General features: G+C 36.7%; 1 protein-coding gene across 1 annotated transcript; it reads left to right on the forward strand.

The window, feature by feature from the left end:
- Positions 1-968: 968 nt before the first annotated feature.
- On the forward strand, positions 969-18,852 carry LOC124887074 (mediator of RNA polymerase II transcription subunit 19a-like). Its single transcript, XM_047396252.1, is given in 3 exon segments — positions 969-975; positions 18,145-18,432; positions 18,629-18,852. Coding segments are annotated over 3 exon segments (519 nt in total).
- The last annotated feature ends 1,829 nt before the right edge of the window (positions 18,853-20,681 follow it).

The raw sequence follows: 20,681 nt of genomic DNA on the forward strand, positions 1-20,681 counted from the left end.
ACACAGAGAACAATTTCCTTCGTGGTTCAGAAGGAAAGTAAGTGACTTAAAGATAATAATCATGTTGTGTCTTTAAATTTTATCTTCTTATTCTTTACTAATTGAAAGCAATAACCTTTCCTCATAGATTATGCAGTTATTTAATAAGGAGAAGTTAAAATCTATCATGAAAGTATATCCTTTAGCTATGGGTCCTGATGTGCGTGGAACAAAATGTACTGGTTGTATTGTAAATGGTGCTAGGTACCATATTCAGCAATACGATGAATTACGTAAAAGTCAAATTGCGATATAGTTGTTAAAGGCCTTCATGAAAAAGTGGAGATTGAATTTATGGTATCATAACTGACATCCTTGAGTTAGAGTATGTTGAAGAAAATCGAGTTTTCCTATTCAAATGCAAGTGGTTTGATCTTTTCAAGAAAATAGAGATGAAACAAGATAAAAATTTTATGAGTATCTGTGTTAAAAGATTTTGGTATGAACATGATCCTTTTGTACTAGCTACTCAAGCAAAGCAAGTATTTTATATTAATGACCCAAAACTCGGGGAAGATTGGTGAATTGTGTTCAAATTTCAAGCTAGGCGCATATATGATGTGCCAGAAAAGGAAAACTCAGAGGTAGAAAATAATGATTTGCTTGTTACAAATACTGAAGTGTATCAAGATACGTCACTTGAAAGTAAATAAATTGTTAATGATACAGTTGATACATTGAGTCAACTATATAGAGATGATGTTGAGTCGATTACCGTAGGTGCAAATGTAATGAATTGGAGGCTCAAACAGAATATAAAGTTGAAACTGATTATGATGGAGAAGATTCTAACCAAGAGGATCACACTATGGTTGAGTACATCAGTGACCATGAGGAGAATGAGGGTAATAATAGTACTACTAACAATGAAGCTGATAGCACAAATGACAACGACGACATTGACTTGTGATGTAACCTCATAATAAGTAATGTCAGGTACGTACATGTTAATATATAACTCTCCAAAATTATTTATATCTTGTTTAGTTGATTTTAGGGGGATAAATTTCATAAGTTATTTATAGACACACCTATTGAGCTAAATTTCCATAAAGGATTTTAGGGTGATGATGTGTAACACCCTAATTTGTTGAACTTGGAATGCTACACGGTGCTTATGACCTCGAAGGACCAAAAGCTAACCCATGACTGATATCTGTACCTATATACTGTATAAAATACTGAATAATATGGAAACATTCACTGAAAGGCCACAAGTTTCAATACTGGACATAACATGAATGAGATAACATCTGTGGGGTAATACAATACCCAAAACAAAATTGTAAACACTGAAGTCTGAAACATAATAGTCTATATCTAGTCTAAAAGCCTCTACTGTCTGAATAATCTGAATAAGGAGTTGATGGGACATATACCCAACTAACTCCAACTAATAACAAATTAATGAAATAGTGGAGAAATAATCATATCCTAGAAATATGAGGAATCACTTCTATTCTGATTACTGAGACTGAAATCTACTGTTGATCATGAACTTGTGTCTCTAAACCTATGGTGTAACATAAAAAGAAAGAACCATAGTGCAAATATGTCAGTACAATAGAATGTATTGAGTATACATGTGAGGTAGGATAATGCAAGGGTTAACATGCATGAATAATTCTAGCTGACTGTCTAACATGAATGCGAGGATGCATACATAAATCATAACTGTAACTGACACTGTGATATTGTGATTACTAAATCTAAATACTGATGACATGACATACTAATAACTAATATAATTGATAGCATAAATAATTGTATCTAAATATAACTAATAACATGGGTGACTGTATCTAACAGTCCTAAATCTGATGGAACTATCTGAGTTCCTTACTGTATCTGAGTCGACTATATCTACCAGTCATGAATCTAAAGAACTATCTAAGTTTTTTTACAGAGACTGGAACTAAAACTGTGTGAGGTAGTATTTAACTGACATGACCCTGATATGCCATTATGGTTGAGTTGGGGTCCAATCTGTAACCCTAATTAGAAAGGTGACAATACCGCGCCACTGGTAAGGACAAGCTGTGGGCGACCCTTATCTGATAGTATCCCCAAAAGAGAATGGTGGGGCCTTTATCTGAGAGTGCTTATCTATTTCATCAACCCTCATCAGATAGTATTGATGTCTTAACCGATGCTGGCTACATAGTTTCGAAATGCAAAGATGACTTCTAAGGATCACACCCTTATTTGATAGTGTGTATCCCTATCCTTGGGTTCACTCAGTGCTAATTCCTACTCCCATCTGAATGGACACTGAACATGATTTACTGAATGAACATGAGCTGAGTTACTAAGTTTCGTTGACTAACGAAATACTACTGATATCTGACAACTGATTGAGTCATGAGATCATGGAGATTTTTCCTAAGTCATAAGACTATTTGAAGTCTAAGGATTCACAGCTTTACTGAGAGTATCATGAAAACATGACATTGCTCTAGGTACACAACTAATGTTTGGGTACAAGTACCCCCAGGACTCGATGGAAGGAAACTGACAAAGCATAACTTACTTGAATACATAATAACATTATAATACATTTACTGAAGCATTTTATCAAACATATGATAGGCATAAGCTTGTACGTACATGGGGATTTCATGATATCATGCTAATTAGACACTTTCCCTTCATCTAGGCATTCAACCAAATACATAGTAGCCATAGAATGTGTAAACAACATCACACAACAATTAACTATTGTGATTCAATTCCAATTTAATAATTCAAGGGTTTAGTCCTAGGGTTTCATGAATCTATACCCATACAAATCAACCCATATGGAATTTAACACTCATTCATGGAATACAATTCAATTACTCATTATCAATATAAAAAAAAGCAGCCCAATCATGAAATTCATAAGAAAATCCATAACTTGAATTTAGAAAAGGGATTCTTGGGCTTCATGGACGAAAGGAATCCATGAATGAACACTATGCATACCTTAGTTCGTGATTTCGTGAAGATTGATGGTGAAACCTTCTTGAATTTGAATCCCCAATAGAAACCCTAGCTTGTTCTTGAGAGAAACTTGAGAGAAAATAGTATATTTTGGTGAAGAATAGCTAAATCATGTATTATTGGGTTTAAATAGGGGTAGAAAATTGACCCTTTTAACCCTGGACGCATCATTTAATTTCAATAAAATTATCCCAAACTGGGCCCCTGGCGCGATGCGAAATTAACGCGCTATGTCACTGGAAATTGACAATTGGGAAATAAAGGGATGGCGCGACACGGAGCCATTGCGTTGTCCCTTCCTTCGTGACCTGGAACTTTGGCGCGACGCGGGGGAAATCATGCTAAGACACTGGACAAATGACAATTCAGAATTTGAGTGCTGGCGCGATGTGCTATAATCGCGGACACCTACTAGAAATTACAAAATGCCATTTCCTCTTGTGGTGCGGCGCGCCACTGACTAATATGGCACTATTTTACGATGAGAACTTGAAATAGTCATAACTTCTTATCCGATTATCGGATTTAAGCGAATCATATATCGATGGAAAGTTTATTGAATTTTTCACATGACAAAAAGTAAAAATCTTAAAAATTCCTCATAGAATAGTTATCATTCAATTTAGAAGCTAATACTAGGAATTCTTGGGACTAAATTTGCTAGAAATCTTTGGAGTATTACAATATCTCCCCCTTGAGAACATTCGTGCTCGAATGAGACTGACTGAGAGGGGAAACAATTAGATGAACATGAACTTAACAGGAATAACTGGAACATGATCTCATGACTGACAAGCTAAACATAACATACTGAACATGGATACCTGATGCTTGTGTAACTGATTCATGAATGCATGAATGAATATGCAATGGTACTTGATACCAAGTTTATACTGGGAAAATAAACATAAAACTGAATACCAAGTTCGTAATGAACACTGATCATGAAACTGAGTAAACTTAAGGAGAACTGTTACCTTGAGCTTGATCTGAGTTGGTAGAGAAGAGGTATACTTGGTATGTATGTCTGCTTCTGCTTCCCAAGTAGCTCCCTCGATGGACTGATTTCACCAAAGAACTTTAACTAGAGGAACTTCTTTGTTCCTCAATCTACGAGTCTGATAGTTTAAGATTTTGACTGGAATCTCTTCATAAGAGAGACTATTCTAAACATCAATGCTCTGAATAGGGACTACGACTGAGGGGTCTATTATGAACTTCTAGAGAAAAGAGACATGAAATACTAGATGAACTGAGGCTAGATCTGAAGGCTATTCAAGGTCATAAGCTACCTTGCCAAAATGACTGAGAATCTTGAAGGGATCGACATATCGGGGACTGAGCTTTTCCTTCTTACCAAATCTCTTCACTCCCTTCATGGGAGAGATCATTAGATAGACATGATCACCAACCTCAAACTTGAGATTTTTTCTATGAACATCTGCATAAGACTTCTGTTAGCTCTGAGCACCCGAAGTCTTTCTTTGATTAACTGGACTTTTTTGAAGGCGTCAAATACTAAGTCAGGACCTATGACAGAGGTCTCACTAACTTTGAACCAACCAATTAGAGATCTACATATCCTACCATAGAGATCTTAGAATGGAGCCATCTAAATACTAGAATGATAGTTGTTGTATGCAAACTCAATCAAAGGCAAGTGGTCATCCCAACTTCCCTTAAAATCAATTACACACGCCCTTAGCATCTCTTCTAAAGTTTGAATGGTCCTTTCTCATTGACCAACTGTCTGAGGATGGAAGGCTGTACTGAGATGAACTTGGGTACCGAGACCCTTTTGGAATACTTTCCACTAATGAGAGGTGAACTAGGCACCTCTGTCTGAGATAATAGACAATAAAACACTGTAAAATCTGACCAACTCCTTGATATAGAGTTTGGCATAGTCCTTAGCTGAATAAGAGGTATGAACTGGAAGAAAATGAGATGATTTGGTTATTCTATCTATAATGACCCAGACTAAATCATGCTGATAACGAGTTTGAGAAAAACCCATCACAAAGTCTATGTTCACAACTTCCCACTTCCAAGTAGAAATACTGAACTCCTGCATGGACCCACTAGGCTTTTGATGCTCTATCTTAACTTGCTGAGATATAGAGCACTTAGCCATAAATTCTGCAATGTCTCTCTTCATCCCACTCCATTAATAGATTCCCCACAAGTTGTAGTACATCTTTGTGGCCCCTGGATGAATAAAGTTGCACGCACCATGCGCTTCTGCAAGAATTCGCTGACTTAAGTCGTCTGCACCTGGAACACAAAGAAAACCCTGATAACGCAAAACACTATCTCCCCCTTCGGAGAAAACCTCTACTTTCTGATCCTGAACTGACTCTTTCAACTTGACAAGGCTGGAATCCCTATCTTGCTTTTCTTTCACCTCAGAAACTAGAGATGATTCTGAACTACTCTGAACACATACACTACCCTCTGAAGAATTGACTAAGAAAACGCCTAGTTTGGCAAGCTGATGGACTTCTTGAGCTAACTTTTTCTTACTATCCTCCACATGAGAAACACTACCCATAGATAGCCTACTGAGAGCATCGCCCACTATGTTGGCCTTGCCCGGATGATAGAGGACACTCATATAGTAGTCTTTCAAGAGCTCTAACCACCTTCTCTAACAAAGATTGAGATCCTTTTGAGAAATATATACTGAAGACTCTTGTGATCTGTGAAGACATCTACATAAACTCCGTAGAGATAATGCCTCCAAATCTTCAAGGCAAAGACTACGGCTGCTAACTCAAGATCATGAGTAGGATAATTTCTCTCATGGGTTTAAGCTATCTGGAGGTGTAGGCTATGACCTTACCATACTGCACGAGGACACAACCCAAACCTACTACGGATGCATCACAATACACCACGAACCCATCTGAACCATCTTGAAGAGCTAAGACTGGGGCTGAGGTAAGGCGAATCTTCAACTCATGAAAACTCTTTTCACAAGGGTTTGACCACTGAAACTTAACTTTCTTCTGAGTCAATCTGGACATAGGGGATGCAATAGATTAAAATCCTTCAACAAACCATCTATAATAGCTAGCCAAACCTAAGAAACTCCTGATATCTAATGGAGAGACAGTTCTTGGCTAGTTTCTTACTGCTTCAGTCTTTTGAGGATCAACTCTAATGCCATCACCAAAAATGATGTTACCAAGAAATGCTACTGACCTTAGCCAAAATTCACACTTACTAAATTTGGTGAATAGTTGATGATCTCTGAGAGTCTAAAGTACTATTTTGAGATGGTCTGTATGATCGTACTCAATGTGAGAATAGACCAAAATATCATCTATAAAGGCTATGATGAACATGTCCAAGTACTACTAGAACACGTGGTTCATCAAGTTCATGAAATCTACTGGGGCATTGGTAAGACCAAATGACATGACTAAGAATTCAAAGTGACCATACTTAGTATAAAAAGCTATTTACAGAACATCACTTTCTCTAACTCTGGGCTGATGATAGCTAGATCTGAGGTCTATCTTAGAGAAATAGCTGGCACCCTAAAGTTGGTCAAACAAGTCATTGATTCTGGGAAGAGGGTACTTTTCTTGACTGTGACCTTATTGAGTTGACGATAATCAATGCACATTCTAAGAGAACCATCTTTCTTGCGCATGAATAAGACTGTTGCACCCCACGGGGAAACACTGGGTCTGATGAATCCCTTATCTAAGAGATACTTCAACTATTCTTTCAATTCTATGAGTTTTATTAGTGCCATTCTATATGGTAGAATATAGATAGGCTGAGTATCTGGAAGAAGATCAATGTCGAAGTCTATTTCCCTTTTGGGAGGAATTCCTGGAAGATCCTCGGGAAAGACATCTGAATATTCATTCACTATTGGGACTGATTCAAGGCTGGATGTTTTGAAACTAGTGTTCTTAAGTCAAACAAAATGATAGACATATCCTTTAGATATCATTTTCCTTGCCCAAAGATAGAAAACAAGCTGACTCTTAAAAGTGGATACACTACCCTTCCACTCAAGGATGGGTTCATTTGGAAACTGAAACTGGACTATTCTATTTATGTAGTCCACTATGGCATAGCAGGATTAAAGCTAATCTATGTTGAGAATGACATCAAAATCAGTCATCTTTAATTTGACTAAGTCTGTTGAAGTGACTTTCTGAAATATCACAACTGGGCAGTTCCTATATACCCTCTAGGCTATGATGATTTTTCCCACTAGGGCAGAGACTGAGAAGGGCTCTACTAGAATTTTGGGACTGATTCTGAAATCAACTGATATATAGGAAGTAACAAAAGACAAAGAAGCTCCTGGATCTAGCAAAACATAAACATGCACATGAAAGATCTGTAATGTACCAGTAACTACATCAGGAGAATTTTCCTAATATTGTCGGGTCTGAAGAGCATATAGTCTATTTGGGTGTTGCCCATTAGTAGCATTGGTGGTGGCACCCTACTGATTCAGGTGACCGGACTGAGATGAGGAGCGGAGATGACTCTGATAACCTAACTAAGGGAAGTCTCTGGCTATGTAGCCTAGCTTGCCACAACTGAAATAGACATCGTTCCAGCTCTGCAAGCACCCTTGTGGTTCTTACCATAAGTCTGACAAAGGGGATTAGCTCAGGCATTGCTAACACTATCCTAAGACTTAGATCCTGGAACTCTGTCTCTGAACTTAGGAGCTGGAGCACTGGATGAAGAAGGAGCTAGAACTGATGACTTAGGACGAAACTGAGAACGATTTCCTCCTTCTAATTTAAGTTGACTAAAATTGAAGCTACGTGTCCTAGCTTTCTTATTCTGCTTTTCCCTCTGCTTAATCTTCTACTCCTCTATCTGCTGAGCATGGGTCGTAAGTCTGGCTAAAGTGATGTTACTAGTTAGCATAGTGGATCTACACTCATTAACCACGCTATCATTTACCCCTGAAGTGAACTTACTAATCTTGGTTCTTCTGTCTACAACCACATGAGGGGCATATCTGGATAATTAAGTAAACTTTAGAGAATACTCTTTTACCGTCATATTTCCCTGCCTGAGGTTGATGAATTCTAGTACCTTATCCTTTCTAAGCTCTTGGGGAAAGAATTTGTTTAAGAATGCAGTGACAAACGCCTTCTACTCTATAGGACCTACATCACCTGACCTTTCTGACTTCTACTAGTTGAACTAAATATGAGCCACATCCTACAACTGGTATGCGGCTAACTCAGGACTCTGAACAGTAGTCATCCCATGATGTATGTCACTTTATGAACTTGATCAATGAATTCCTGAGGGTCTTCATCTACTTTAGACCCATGGAAGGATAGAGGATTCATTTGGGTAAAGTCCCGAATCCTATCTACAACTGAGTTGGCCACTGACTAAGAAACAATAGCTGGTTGCTTATTATGGGCAGCTACTGACTGAGAAAGAGTGGTAAATGCGGTCCTGTACTTTTCATGAGAAACAAGATCGCCCAAAGGTTCTTCGGGCTGAGGGGCTAACTGATTTATTCTCTTAGAAGACATTTTTTGAAATAAAGAGAAGAAATAGATTAGACTGAGAGATTAACTTGTGATTATTCTCACTGTCACGACATAAATACTGAAAGAAGGGAAACTGTTCCTAAACATCTCATAGCCTCTTGCACATAAATGTGGTGCACGACACACCCATGTACAAAACTCTACTAGATACGGTTTTCAGACTTCCTAGGACTCTATTGAACCTTAGGCTCTGATACTAAGTTTGTAACACCCCTATTTACTGAACCGTAATACTACATGGTGCTCATAACCCCGAAGGACCATAAGCTAACCTATGACTGATATATGTACCTGTATAACGCATAAAATACTGAATAATATGGAAACATACACTGAAAGGCCACAAGGTTCAATACTGAACATAACATGGATGAGATAATATCTGTAGGGTGATACAATACCTAAAACAAAATTCTAAACACTGAAGTCTGAAACATAATAGTCTGTATCTAGTCTGAAAGCCTCTACTATCTGAATAATCTGAATAATTAATTGATGGGACATGTCCCCAACAAAATCCAACTAATAACTAATTAATGAAATAGTGGATAAATAATCATGTCCTTGAAGGATGAGGACTCACTTCTATTCTGACTGCTGAGGTTAGAAGCTAGTCTAGAACTCGTGTCTCTAAACCTATGGTGTAACATAAAAACAAAGCACCATAGCGCAAATATATCAGTACAATGAAATGTACTAAGTATACATCTGAGGTGGGATAATGCAAGGGTTAACATCTATGAATAATGCTAGCTGACTATCTAACATGAATGCGAGAATGCATACATAAATATGCAACTGTAACTGACACTGTGATATCGTGATTACTGAATCTGAATACTGATGATATGACATACTAATAACTGATATAACTGATATAACTGATAGCGTAAATAGCTGTATCTGAATATAACTGATAACATGGGTGACTGTATCTGACAGCCCTGAATCTGATAGAACTATCTGAGTTTCTTACTGTATCTGAGTCGACTGTATATGACGGTCTTGAATATGAATAACTATTTGAGTTCTTTTACTAGACTTGTACTGAAACTTTGGGAGGTAGTATTTAACTGACATGCCCCTGATATTCCATTATGGCTAAGTTGGGGTCTAATCTGTAACCCCAATTGGACAGATGTCAATACCGTGCCACTGGTAAGGACAAGCTGTAGGTGAACCTTATCTGATAGTGTCCCCAAAAGAGAATGGTGGGGCCCTTATCTGACAGTGCTTATCCACATCATCAACCCTCATCGCACAGTGTTGATGTCTTAACCTATGTTGGCTACATAGTTTTGAAATGCAAAGATGACTTCTAAAGATCACACCCTCATCTGATAGTGTGTGTCCCTATTCTTGGGTTCACTCGGTGCTAATTCATACTCTCATCTAAATGGACACTGAATATGATTTACTGAACTGAACTTGAGCTGAGTTACTAAGTTCTATTGATTGCAAAATACTACTGATATCTGAAAACTGACTGAGTCAAGAGATCACGGAGATTTTTCCTGAGTCATAAGACTATCTGAAGTCTAAGGATTCATATCTTCACTGAGAGTATCATGAAACATGACATGGCTCTAGGTATACAACTAATATTTCGGGTACAAGTACCCCCAGGACACGATAGAAGGAAACTAACCAAGCATGACTTACTTGAATACATAATAATCATCATAATGCATTTACTGAAGAATTTCATCAAACATGTGATAGGCATAAGCTTGTACATACATGGAGATTTCATGATATCAGGCTAATTAGACACTTTCCCTTCATCTAGGCATTCAACCAAACACATAGTAGTCATAGAATGTGTAAACAACATCACACAATAATTAACTGTCATGATTCAATTCCAATTTAATCATTCAAGGGTTTAGTCCTAGGTTTTCATGAATTTATCCCGATATAAATCAACTCATATGGAATTTAACACTCATTCATGGAATACAATTCAATTACTCATTATCAAAATGAACAAAAGTATCCCAATCATGAAATTCATAAGAAAATCCATAACGTGAATTTAGAAAAGGGATTTTTGGGCTTCATGGACAAAAGGAGTCCATGAATGAACACTATGCATACCTTAGTTCGTGATTTCGTAAAGATTGATGGTGAAACCTTCTTGAATTTAAATCCCCAATAGAAACCCTGTCTTGTTCTTGAGAGAAACTTGAGAGAAAATAGTATATTTTGGGTGAAGAATAGCTAAATCATGTGTTATTGGGTTTAAATAGATGTAGAAAATTGACCCTTTTAACCCTGGACGCATCATTTAATTTCAGTAAAATTTTCTTGAACTGGGCCCCTATGATGATACGGTGTTATTTCCTCATGTCACTGGAAATTGACAATTGATAAATAAAGGGATGGCGCGATGTGGAGCCATTGCGTTGCCCCTTCCTTCGTGACCTAAAACTTTGGCGCGACGTTGGGGAAATTGCACTGAGACACTGGAAAAAGGACAATTCTAAATTTGGGTGCTGGAGTGATGCTTCATAATCATGGACATATACTGGAAATTTTCAAATGTCATTTCCTCTTGTGGTGCGGCGCGCCACTAACTAATATGGCGCTGTTTTACGACGAAAACTTGAAATAGTCATAACTTCTTACCCGATTATCGGATTTAAGCGAATCATATACCGATGGAAAGCTTATTGAATTTTCCACATGACAAAAAGTAAAGATCTTAAAAAAAAATTTATGGAATAATTATCATTCACTTTAGAAGCTAATACTAGGCATTCTTGGAATGAAATTTCCTAGAAATCTTCAGGTTTTTACATGATGTAATTCTGATGTTGCAGGAAAACAAGTGTTGATTGGAGAACCTATAAATCCAATCCATACTCTTAACATAGATTTTGATGCGGTGTATTTAGTCGGGCAATTTAACAGTGAGATGGAGGCTAAGGGTGGAAGTTAGCAGAAGAGTCTGACTAACTTGCAAGTTAACATAAGCAAAAAGCCAAAACTAAAATGTCCTTTAGATCTTCGTCATTCTTTTGTTCTACCAAAAGAATCAATGATGCACCTTCTTTCCTAGTTGTGTTCCAGTTGACTTCAACTTACTGTTTGTAGGGCTTGCCTGTTAACTTTTTTTATGTATTTGCTTTTGATATGTGATTGAACTTAGGACATTTCAAGTTTCAAACAATTATTTAGTTGCCTCTAGTTTTGCTCTTTGTTTTTTAGGGGATAGCAAGAACCAACAAAAAAAGAAATTTTTCTTGTCCCTTGATCCTGGGAATTGATTTGCATATATTAAAATGTGTAGATGTGTTTCCTACTTATTTTTCTTTGCATATTTCCTTATAAATGCATGGAAAATTCCAATTTACTACATCTATAAGTATTAATGAATTTGATACTTGGTTGGCTGCACCAAGTTAATGGGATCTATTTTCTGATAAGCCGATGATGCAGGAGAAGCAACCTCTTCAGGTGTGTTTATTTGTAAATAAAAATAACCAAGTCTTTGTCTGTCAGATACTTTAAAGTTGTAATTAGATCTTTGGAGCGGGTGACTAGGTGTACAAAGATAATTAGCCCCAATATTGAAGATGCAAAATATGTTATAAATGTCAAGCAAATTTCTAAGGTATGTTATCATGTCTTTCACGTATAGTATTGGTTGTATCAATTTTTATGTGTGTTTGAAAGCAATTTTTCATATAAGTATCCATAAATTGATTTAGAGTTAAGAGGTCTATGCTTAACTCATTGTGAGTAGCATATGTTGGTTAACAACAACACATAAGTAAGAAGCTTGACACGTCTTAATTTCGAAACTATCAGTCATTTTCCTTTTTTTGGAGAACCTACACTGATTTAACAGGATATCTTACCATGTTTGTCTTTAGCCTGATGCTTGTGCTTGTTAGTTTGCTTTAATTTTTTCAAAAAATGATGTATTCCGTGAGATAAGTTTTGTTGTACAGTTGGTAAGCCTGTCTAGTCTCTTACTTCACACTCTGGTATTTTGCTTTCTTTGTAGAAAGATGGAAAACTAGAGAAACTTTCATCAATTTAATTATCAATTAGTCTACTGATTGATTGCTACAAGCAAATGAATAAAAATAGTATGTGATTTTTCTATTGATGTTGATTAAGTTCAGAACACAAATGTACGTATGTGTAGTATTATAAAAAAACATTCAAACAATGTAGTAGCAGTACTCCTAGTCTATGATTTCTGTTGCTGTTGATTGAATTTCAGAGTTTTGTTGGCTTAATTTTTTCATTTTTTTGATGATATATGATATGAGCACTGGTTACGTAGTTGTTGATACTATTGTGATTACTGATTCGTGCTTTTATTTTCGTACTTCTAATGCTATTTGATATGACCACTGGTTACGTAGGTATCTATCCTATCATGATTACTGATTCATTATTCCATGTCTAATATTTAGGAGGTCACGAGTTCAAGCTATAAAAATAGTATCCTATAGAAATATAGGGTGAGGTTGCGTACATAGACCCTTGTGGTCCGGCTCTTCTTAAGACCCCACTCATAGTGGGAACTTAATGCACCGGCTGCTCTTTATGATAATATTAGTTGGGGTGAATGAGAAAACATGGTCAATGAAGATTCATATAGTCGGATCTTAACTTGTTTGGGATTGGGGCATATCTATAGTTGTTCTGTTTGTGAACATGGATAGCCTAGAGGTAGGCCAAGCTACTGGTTCCTTATGGTTCCGTATTTTCATAATTCTCTAGAAGAATTTCATGGGGATAAACCGAATAGAGTATCACTTTACCCTAAACTTTTGGCTACCCAAATACAATTGGTTGATAATGGACAAGAGTGTTTTCCTCTAGGATTCTTGTTGTCTGATAAATGTATTTAAACGAACTGTAATATTTTGTTTTTTTCCTCTGGAGGTGTCATTTGGTTAGGTTTTATAATGGGGTTAGGGACTTTTTTAAGGGCTTTGCCACATTCTACATTTGTTGTGCATTGTGAAGAAGGTTTCTTATTTTGCTGTTAGCATGTCCTGCTGAAAGTAAGGCGCGATACATGGATATGGATACTTTAGAGATGTGTTTGGTCAAGGTTACTATTACCTCAAGTCTAGTTATGCTCCTTGCCCATGTTGCTAGATATATCTGTAGTTTTTGGTTAGTTGGTATTCTACAATCTTAGTTTACCTCCATAGTCATAAATCTAAAGGACTAGACATTAAGATCACATTCATTACTTGTCAAATATTTACGGCCCGCTTCATCTTTGGTTTACTCATTGGCATTAACGATTACTTCTGTGTTGTTGGAGCTGCTAAAATTTATGTCTCTAGGTCAACTTTTCTTGTTTAAACTAGGCTCATTTTCTCGGTGGGCTTAGGGGAGCAAATTGGTGACAAATTTTGTTCTGGTATTTTCAACTATAAGAATCAGTTACATGGTCACAAACCATTTCTTGTGCTGCATTCTTTTAAATGGATTGAACGATCAGCAACGATTTTCAATCAATGCTCTAGATTGGAAAACAAAACATGCATTTTTAGTTATAGAATTGTTATCACACAACCTTCTAATGGAATTGATGTGAAAGTATATTTCCCTTTACGACAGAGATACTCTTTCATTGTTTCTTTTCTCTACTTGATCTTTGAGGATGAAGTTCTTATAGAGGAGGGAAGACTACAGAAGCATACTCTTTCAGGTTGTCAGATTGTTCAATAACACTCATACTTGTTTACACAACAATCTAGCACAAATTGTAGAGTCACTTGGATATAGATTGGAGATTAGTTTTCTGGTTGCACTCTATTCTGCATGTACCTTCTTCAGGCTTCTGCTTTCAACCACCCCAGATTTTTTTCATAAATATTTCAAGATTTACTTTACTATTTCCAATTGTTATTGTTCTATTTTTTTCTATAGCATCTACTTCGGATAGTATTAACTATTAATAGTTAACACCAATGAATCCCTGCGATATTTAGAAACTTTAGTCTCTAATGACAAAAGATTCAAATTCAAGTTCTTTAGTCCTGAGACATTGATGAATTGTTATGTTAGTTTTGTGTTTAATATCCAATCACCAACTATTGTAAGGGTATCCAATAGAGAGAAACCTTTATAGGATTCTAGTGGAAGAGTGATAATATAAGATGATGGAAACCTTGTAATCTTGAACTCACAAAATAAGAGTATATTCACTTGCTATGAGAAATTTAATTGTCCCCCTTAAATACTGGAAACTTGGTTTTAAGACATCTCCAATGGGAGATTTCTCTGGGAAAGTTTACAATATTCCAACTTGTTGTTACCTTATGTTATATTTAGGTTATCAATTGTAAAGATGAGATTGCACAGGGATATTTTATGGATTGCACTAAAGTCTTCCCTGATGAGTACCATGTACAAACTCTTGAAACATTACTAGGTGTTTGCGAATAATTTCAGGTTTGTCAGATTGTTCAATCATAAAATTGGATTTTCTTTAACTACAATAACAAATAGTAGAAGCAAAAATGTCATGCCCGGTGGGATCCCCGGGATGTGAGGTTGGATTATCATCTGCAAGAATGTTAAAATAGAAAATGAGACCTAACCTTTAATAGTAGTGAATCCTTTGTCTTATATTGCATGTTCATTTGAAGATATATTTATTCCTACAAATTGTAACACCCCGTACTTTTTCTTAGCTTAAAATTGCCCCAAGGATATTAGAAGCTTTCTTTGAAAGATGAATCCACTTTTAGATTTTCACTTTTTAACAGGTGAGAAATTGAATAAGCTTTCCATCGATACTAATTTTGTCAAAATCCGACATCGAAAGAGAAAGTTATGGCCGAAATACAGAAGGCAGTAAAATCGTCCAGGTGCGACGGTGAGGCCGACGGACCGTCGGACTAGCGATGGACCATTGCCCACGACTGTTGTAGCGGGGTAGTGTGACTACTTTTTGCCCAGGATCAACGGCCCATGGAGATGGACCGTCGGACTAGCGACGGACCATCGCAAGGGAAACAATGATGCCCCATTCTGCCTAAAAGTGAAGGTCAGGACCGATGGACCGTCGACCCAACGACGGACCATCGCACCCCACCGTCGCACAAAGGCAGTAAGTTCCAGTTCTGGTCCCACTGTTATGTCAGTCTGATGGACCGTCGACCCAGATATAGACTGTTGCACCCACCGTTGTATGTTCCATTAAGTTATTTTAAAGCCGTTTCTAAAGGGGTTTTTTGGTTTTTTTACCACCCGTTTATATACCCATTTATATCCGACTTCAACTTATTTTTTCATTATTCTTTTACAATAACAAATTAGGGTTTCTCTAAGAAATCAATCCCCAAGAACAAGAAACCCTAGGTGCTTGATTCCAAGCCAAGAATTCAAGTTTTCTCCACAAATTTTCATGAAACTCACATCCCAGGTATGCATAGTGTTCATTCAAGGACTCCTTTCATCCATGAAACCCAAAAATCTCTTTACAAAGTTCAAGTATATGAATTTCTTTATGAATTTCATGTTGGATTTATTTTGTTCATGTTGAGAATGATCAATTAAATTCTAATCCATGTCAGGTGATCAAATTTAAGTGGAATTGATTAGTATAGATGTAGATTCACGTGATCCTATGATTAAACACTTGAATGATGAAATTAGAGTTGAATTATTATGTTTATTTATTGAATAATGTTGTCTACATACACTATGCTTACCATGTGTTTGATTAAATACCTTTGTGAAGGAAAAATGCCCAACTAGTATGATATTATGAAATCCCCATTTATGTACAAGCTTATGCATATCACATGTTTGATGAATTGCCTCAATAAATGAATTATGGATTGTGATGATTGGTCATGTATTCAAGAAAGTCATGCTTTGTCAGTTTTTTTCCATCGAGTCCTGGGGGTACTTGTACCCTATAATTTAGTTGTATGCCTAGAGCTAGTGTCATGTTTTCACAATATTCTCAGTCAAGCCATGATCCATAGAACTCAGTTAGTCATATGACTCAAGAAAGCTCAGTAATTCAATAACCTTAGTAATTTCACGAACTCAGTCAGTTGTCAGATAGCAGTAGTATTCTATCAATTAACGAAATTCAGTAAACTAAGTCCATGTTCAGATTAGTTAATCATATTCAGTGTCTATTCAGATAGGAGTAGAAATTAGCACTGAGTGAACCCAAGGATGGGAACTCACCTTTCGGTAGAGGGTATGATTCTTAGAAGCAATCCTTACATTCTAGAACTACATAGCCAGCATAGGTTGAGATGTCATACCTGCTATTTGGAGGTAGATGAGATGGATTAACCTACTAGTTGAGGGTTACCACTATTCTCATTAGAGTAACCTACTAGTTGAGGGTCACTCACATGTTATCCTTACCACTGGAGCGGTATTGACACCCTTCCAATCAGGACACAGACTGGACCCTAATTCAGCTATAATGCATCATTTGGGGCACGTCGGTTAGATAACTACCTCCCATAGTCTCAGTAAAAAAACTCAGCTAGTTCTTCAGAATTCAGAACTGTCAGATACAGTCAACTCCGATACAGCATGGAACTCAGCTAGTTCCATCAGATTCAAGATTGTCAGATACTGTCACTTATGTAATCAGTTATCAGAACTCATTCATTAGTCATGTTAGATATCATTAAACTCATGTTATCACGATTTTAGATATAGTTACCATGTATGCATATATGTATTCTCACGTTCATATTAGTCAGTTAGCCAGTATTGTTCATGCATATGAATCCCATATATTCAGCCTACCTCACATGAATACAAGTACATTCAATGTACTGATGCATTTGCACTATGGTGTCTTATACCATAGGTTCACAGACTCGAGCTCCAGAGCATCAGTAGATTCCAGTCTCAGCAGTCAGAGCTAAAAGTGAGTCCTTATCTTTTAAGGACATGATCATTACTTTATTATCTCATTAATTTATTTATTATTTGGAGTTAGTTGGGGGACATGTAACATGAAGTCCTTATTCAGACCGTTCAGTCAATTAGAGGCTTTCTAGACTATCATGTTTAGTAAGTTATTTTTGTTGTTTTGGGTATTTCATACCCCATCCATATGTTATGATTTATTAGATCCTATGTTAAAGTTTTGAACCTTATGGCCTTTCAGTTCATATTTCCGCATTATATAGTATATTATGCAGTATACAGGTACAAATATTAGTCATGGGTTAGCTTGTGGTCCTTCAAGGTCATGATCATTGTGTAGTGTTCCGGGTACCAGATTCAGGGCGCTACACAAATATTTTAACCCATTTCCCAGAATTCTTATGAAGAGTTTTATTTGCCGTTAAAAAAATTTGGGTGAAGAATTTAAAATTAAAGCATTTGGCACTCTATCTTTTATTTTAAGTTGAGGTTCTATCAAAAACAACCACTCTATATTTATGTACGATATGTGTATGCTCTACCTTTCCCAGATCCCACTCATGGAATTGCACTAGGTATCTTGTTGTTGATGCTCTGATCTTCTTCTCCTTGAAGTATATTCATTTTAATCAAGACATCATTGGCTTACTATGGTTGATTGGTCCAAATACATTATTAGGGCCAAGAGAACTTACAGGTGTTATGGATCTAATTACTCACTTCAAATTATTGCCTCATCAAGAGTTCTTTTGCAAGAAGTCGCTTCCATTGTCAATTTCAGATACACGCTACATTCACAATGTGGTGGGAGACACAGAGATTAGGAAAGGGGAAGGGATGTATTTGGATGAGCTTATACAACATATGTCGTCTTTAAAAGAGGCAAATTTGCGCATTCAACCATTTGACTTGAATTCTCTTAGAGAAGCTTTTCAACTACGCGAAACAACTCCAATTGATCTGCCTCCTATAAGAATCTATTATCTAAATCTTGAGTTATATATGTATATATGATTCAGATCTTTTAGTCACCCTTTTATTCCTTTCTAATCTTTGACACTGGAGGCTGGAAACTGGATTTTTTCTCAAACAATGTGCTTTTCTAAAATGTCAGTTTACCTGTTTCAGTAATTGTTGATCAATAGGTCTTTTTAGTGTTTCATCATCTGAAAAAGGGATCCCCATTGTAGGTTAATAGTCTAAAAGTGAGTCGAAATACAAGGAGAAAAAGCATAAGGATAAAGACAGGGAGAAGGAAAAAAAGCATAAGAAGCATAAACACCATCATAAAGATCAAATTAAAGACAAGGATAAAGAGAAAAAGAAATATATAACTGGCCATCATGATTCTGGTGCTGACCTTTCAAGTGGATGGAGGACCTGGTGATACAATAATGACCAAGAACACATGAAATAATAGACCAAAAATAGTCCAAAGCTCAAGAGAACTGAGGACCCTTTGGAAACCACTCTCGGATTCACTATCTAGAACAAGAAAGGCAAGAATACATATGTTTAACACACCAATCAACCAACAACCCAAACTATATTATCAACAAAGAGATGAATAACAACAATAGTACAATAACAATGACTCATGGGTCCATTAATAAGAACAAGAAATCAAAACTTACAACAAGATACAAGATAGATAGTTAGACAAGTGAGGCTATAATCTTAAGAACACAAGAATTGGTGGACTCTTGGAACCTTAACACTATACACAACAAAAACCTTAACTTCTAAATTGACACCAGAGGGACTTTACCTCCTCTAAACACCAATGTATCAATCCAATAATGCAAACACAAGTGAATTTTCACTTGCCTATCCCTAGTTTCAGTTTTGAGTTCACTCTCAAGACACAAAAAGAACTTCTAATGTTACAATGTCTCAAGTTTCAACAATAATCCACTAGGTCCCAAAAACCCTAAGTTGTTCTATTCATATTACATCGCAAACAAAAAGTGAAAAGACAAAAGGCTCTTTAATGACCAAGTGAGCAATAAATGCCTATGTAGTGAACATTATGGACGGTTTTGGAGACTCCTTCACACTTAAACATGTGTAATTTCTCGGTTGCATTCAACATGCTCAAAAAATCCATCTACGATGTCGTACTTGTATCATCATCTCCATCTTGAAAGGAGTTTGACCTCAAACTCACAGCTTCATCAACCTCACAGCTTCTCCATAGAATCACTTCCTCATTTTTTATCCCGAGATTGGATGCTTAGCCAACGGATCCTTGAGATATTCAAGCATGTGTTGGTGAGAAATTTGCTTGGTATCCCCCTAGGAAGCACATGATCATGAACCTGCACACAAGAAAAATTGGTACTAGGTAAAATGCTAGTACTTACGTTAGTGAGAAATAAAGGATCTTCGAGGGTAAGTCACAAAAGAGAGGAACCCTTTCCTCTTTTCTTCTTGGTTCCCTTCCCTTCTCCTATACTCCCACTCTCGGTCTTTCCCTTTCTCTTCTTCTTCCTCTCTTCCTCCAACTCCTTCACTTATTAATTAACTTCAGCAACTTGTATTGGTGAGAGAGGGTGGAGTGTATACCTTCGGCCATGGAGCTCCAAAGTGTAGCTATTGGTTTATTCATCATGTACGGTAGTTCTATTATATTTTTGTGGTCTCCCCAACAATAAGTGGAATTCTTACATAGGAATAACATCACATAACACCTCATCAAAATAGTTGCCTACCTCAAATTGTATCACCACTTGTCGATTTACCTTTAACTCCCCATACTCATTCAACAATTGAAGGTCTTATGGATTTTTATGATGGATAATGGGCAGCCTCAAGATGTCAACCAAGGTATTACTAGTAAATTGGCACAACTACCTCCATCAATGATCATGGAACACACAACTCCCTTAATAAAGCATTTGGTGTTAAAAATATTTTTCCTTTGACTAGGATAAACCAAAGCCTTACTAATCATGGCCCTTCTCATTACAAAACATAGAACCACAAGCTCACTATCACAAGGCAAAGCATCTTCCTCCTTCCCTTTCTTTGGCCTCTCGGGTTCTACCCTTTCTCCTTCTTGAGATTGATCATCAATCTCCATTGGTTCAAGTCCCACCTCCTCTACAAAAAAGTACAATTTCCCCTCCCTTAGGATCATATTTCTCCTATTTGGACACTTATTAGCCTTGTGTCCCCAACCTTGGCATTTAAAACATTGAAAACCCTTAGCATTAG

Source organism: Capsicum annuum, chromosome 9, assembly GCF_002878395.1.
Source record: "Capsicum annuum cultivar UCD-10X-F1 chromosome 9, UCD10Xv1.1, whole genome shotgun sequence".
Taxonomy (NCBI): Eukaryota; Viridiplantae; Streptophyta; class Magnoliopsida; order Solanales; family Solanaceae; genus Capsicum; species Capsicum annuum.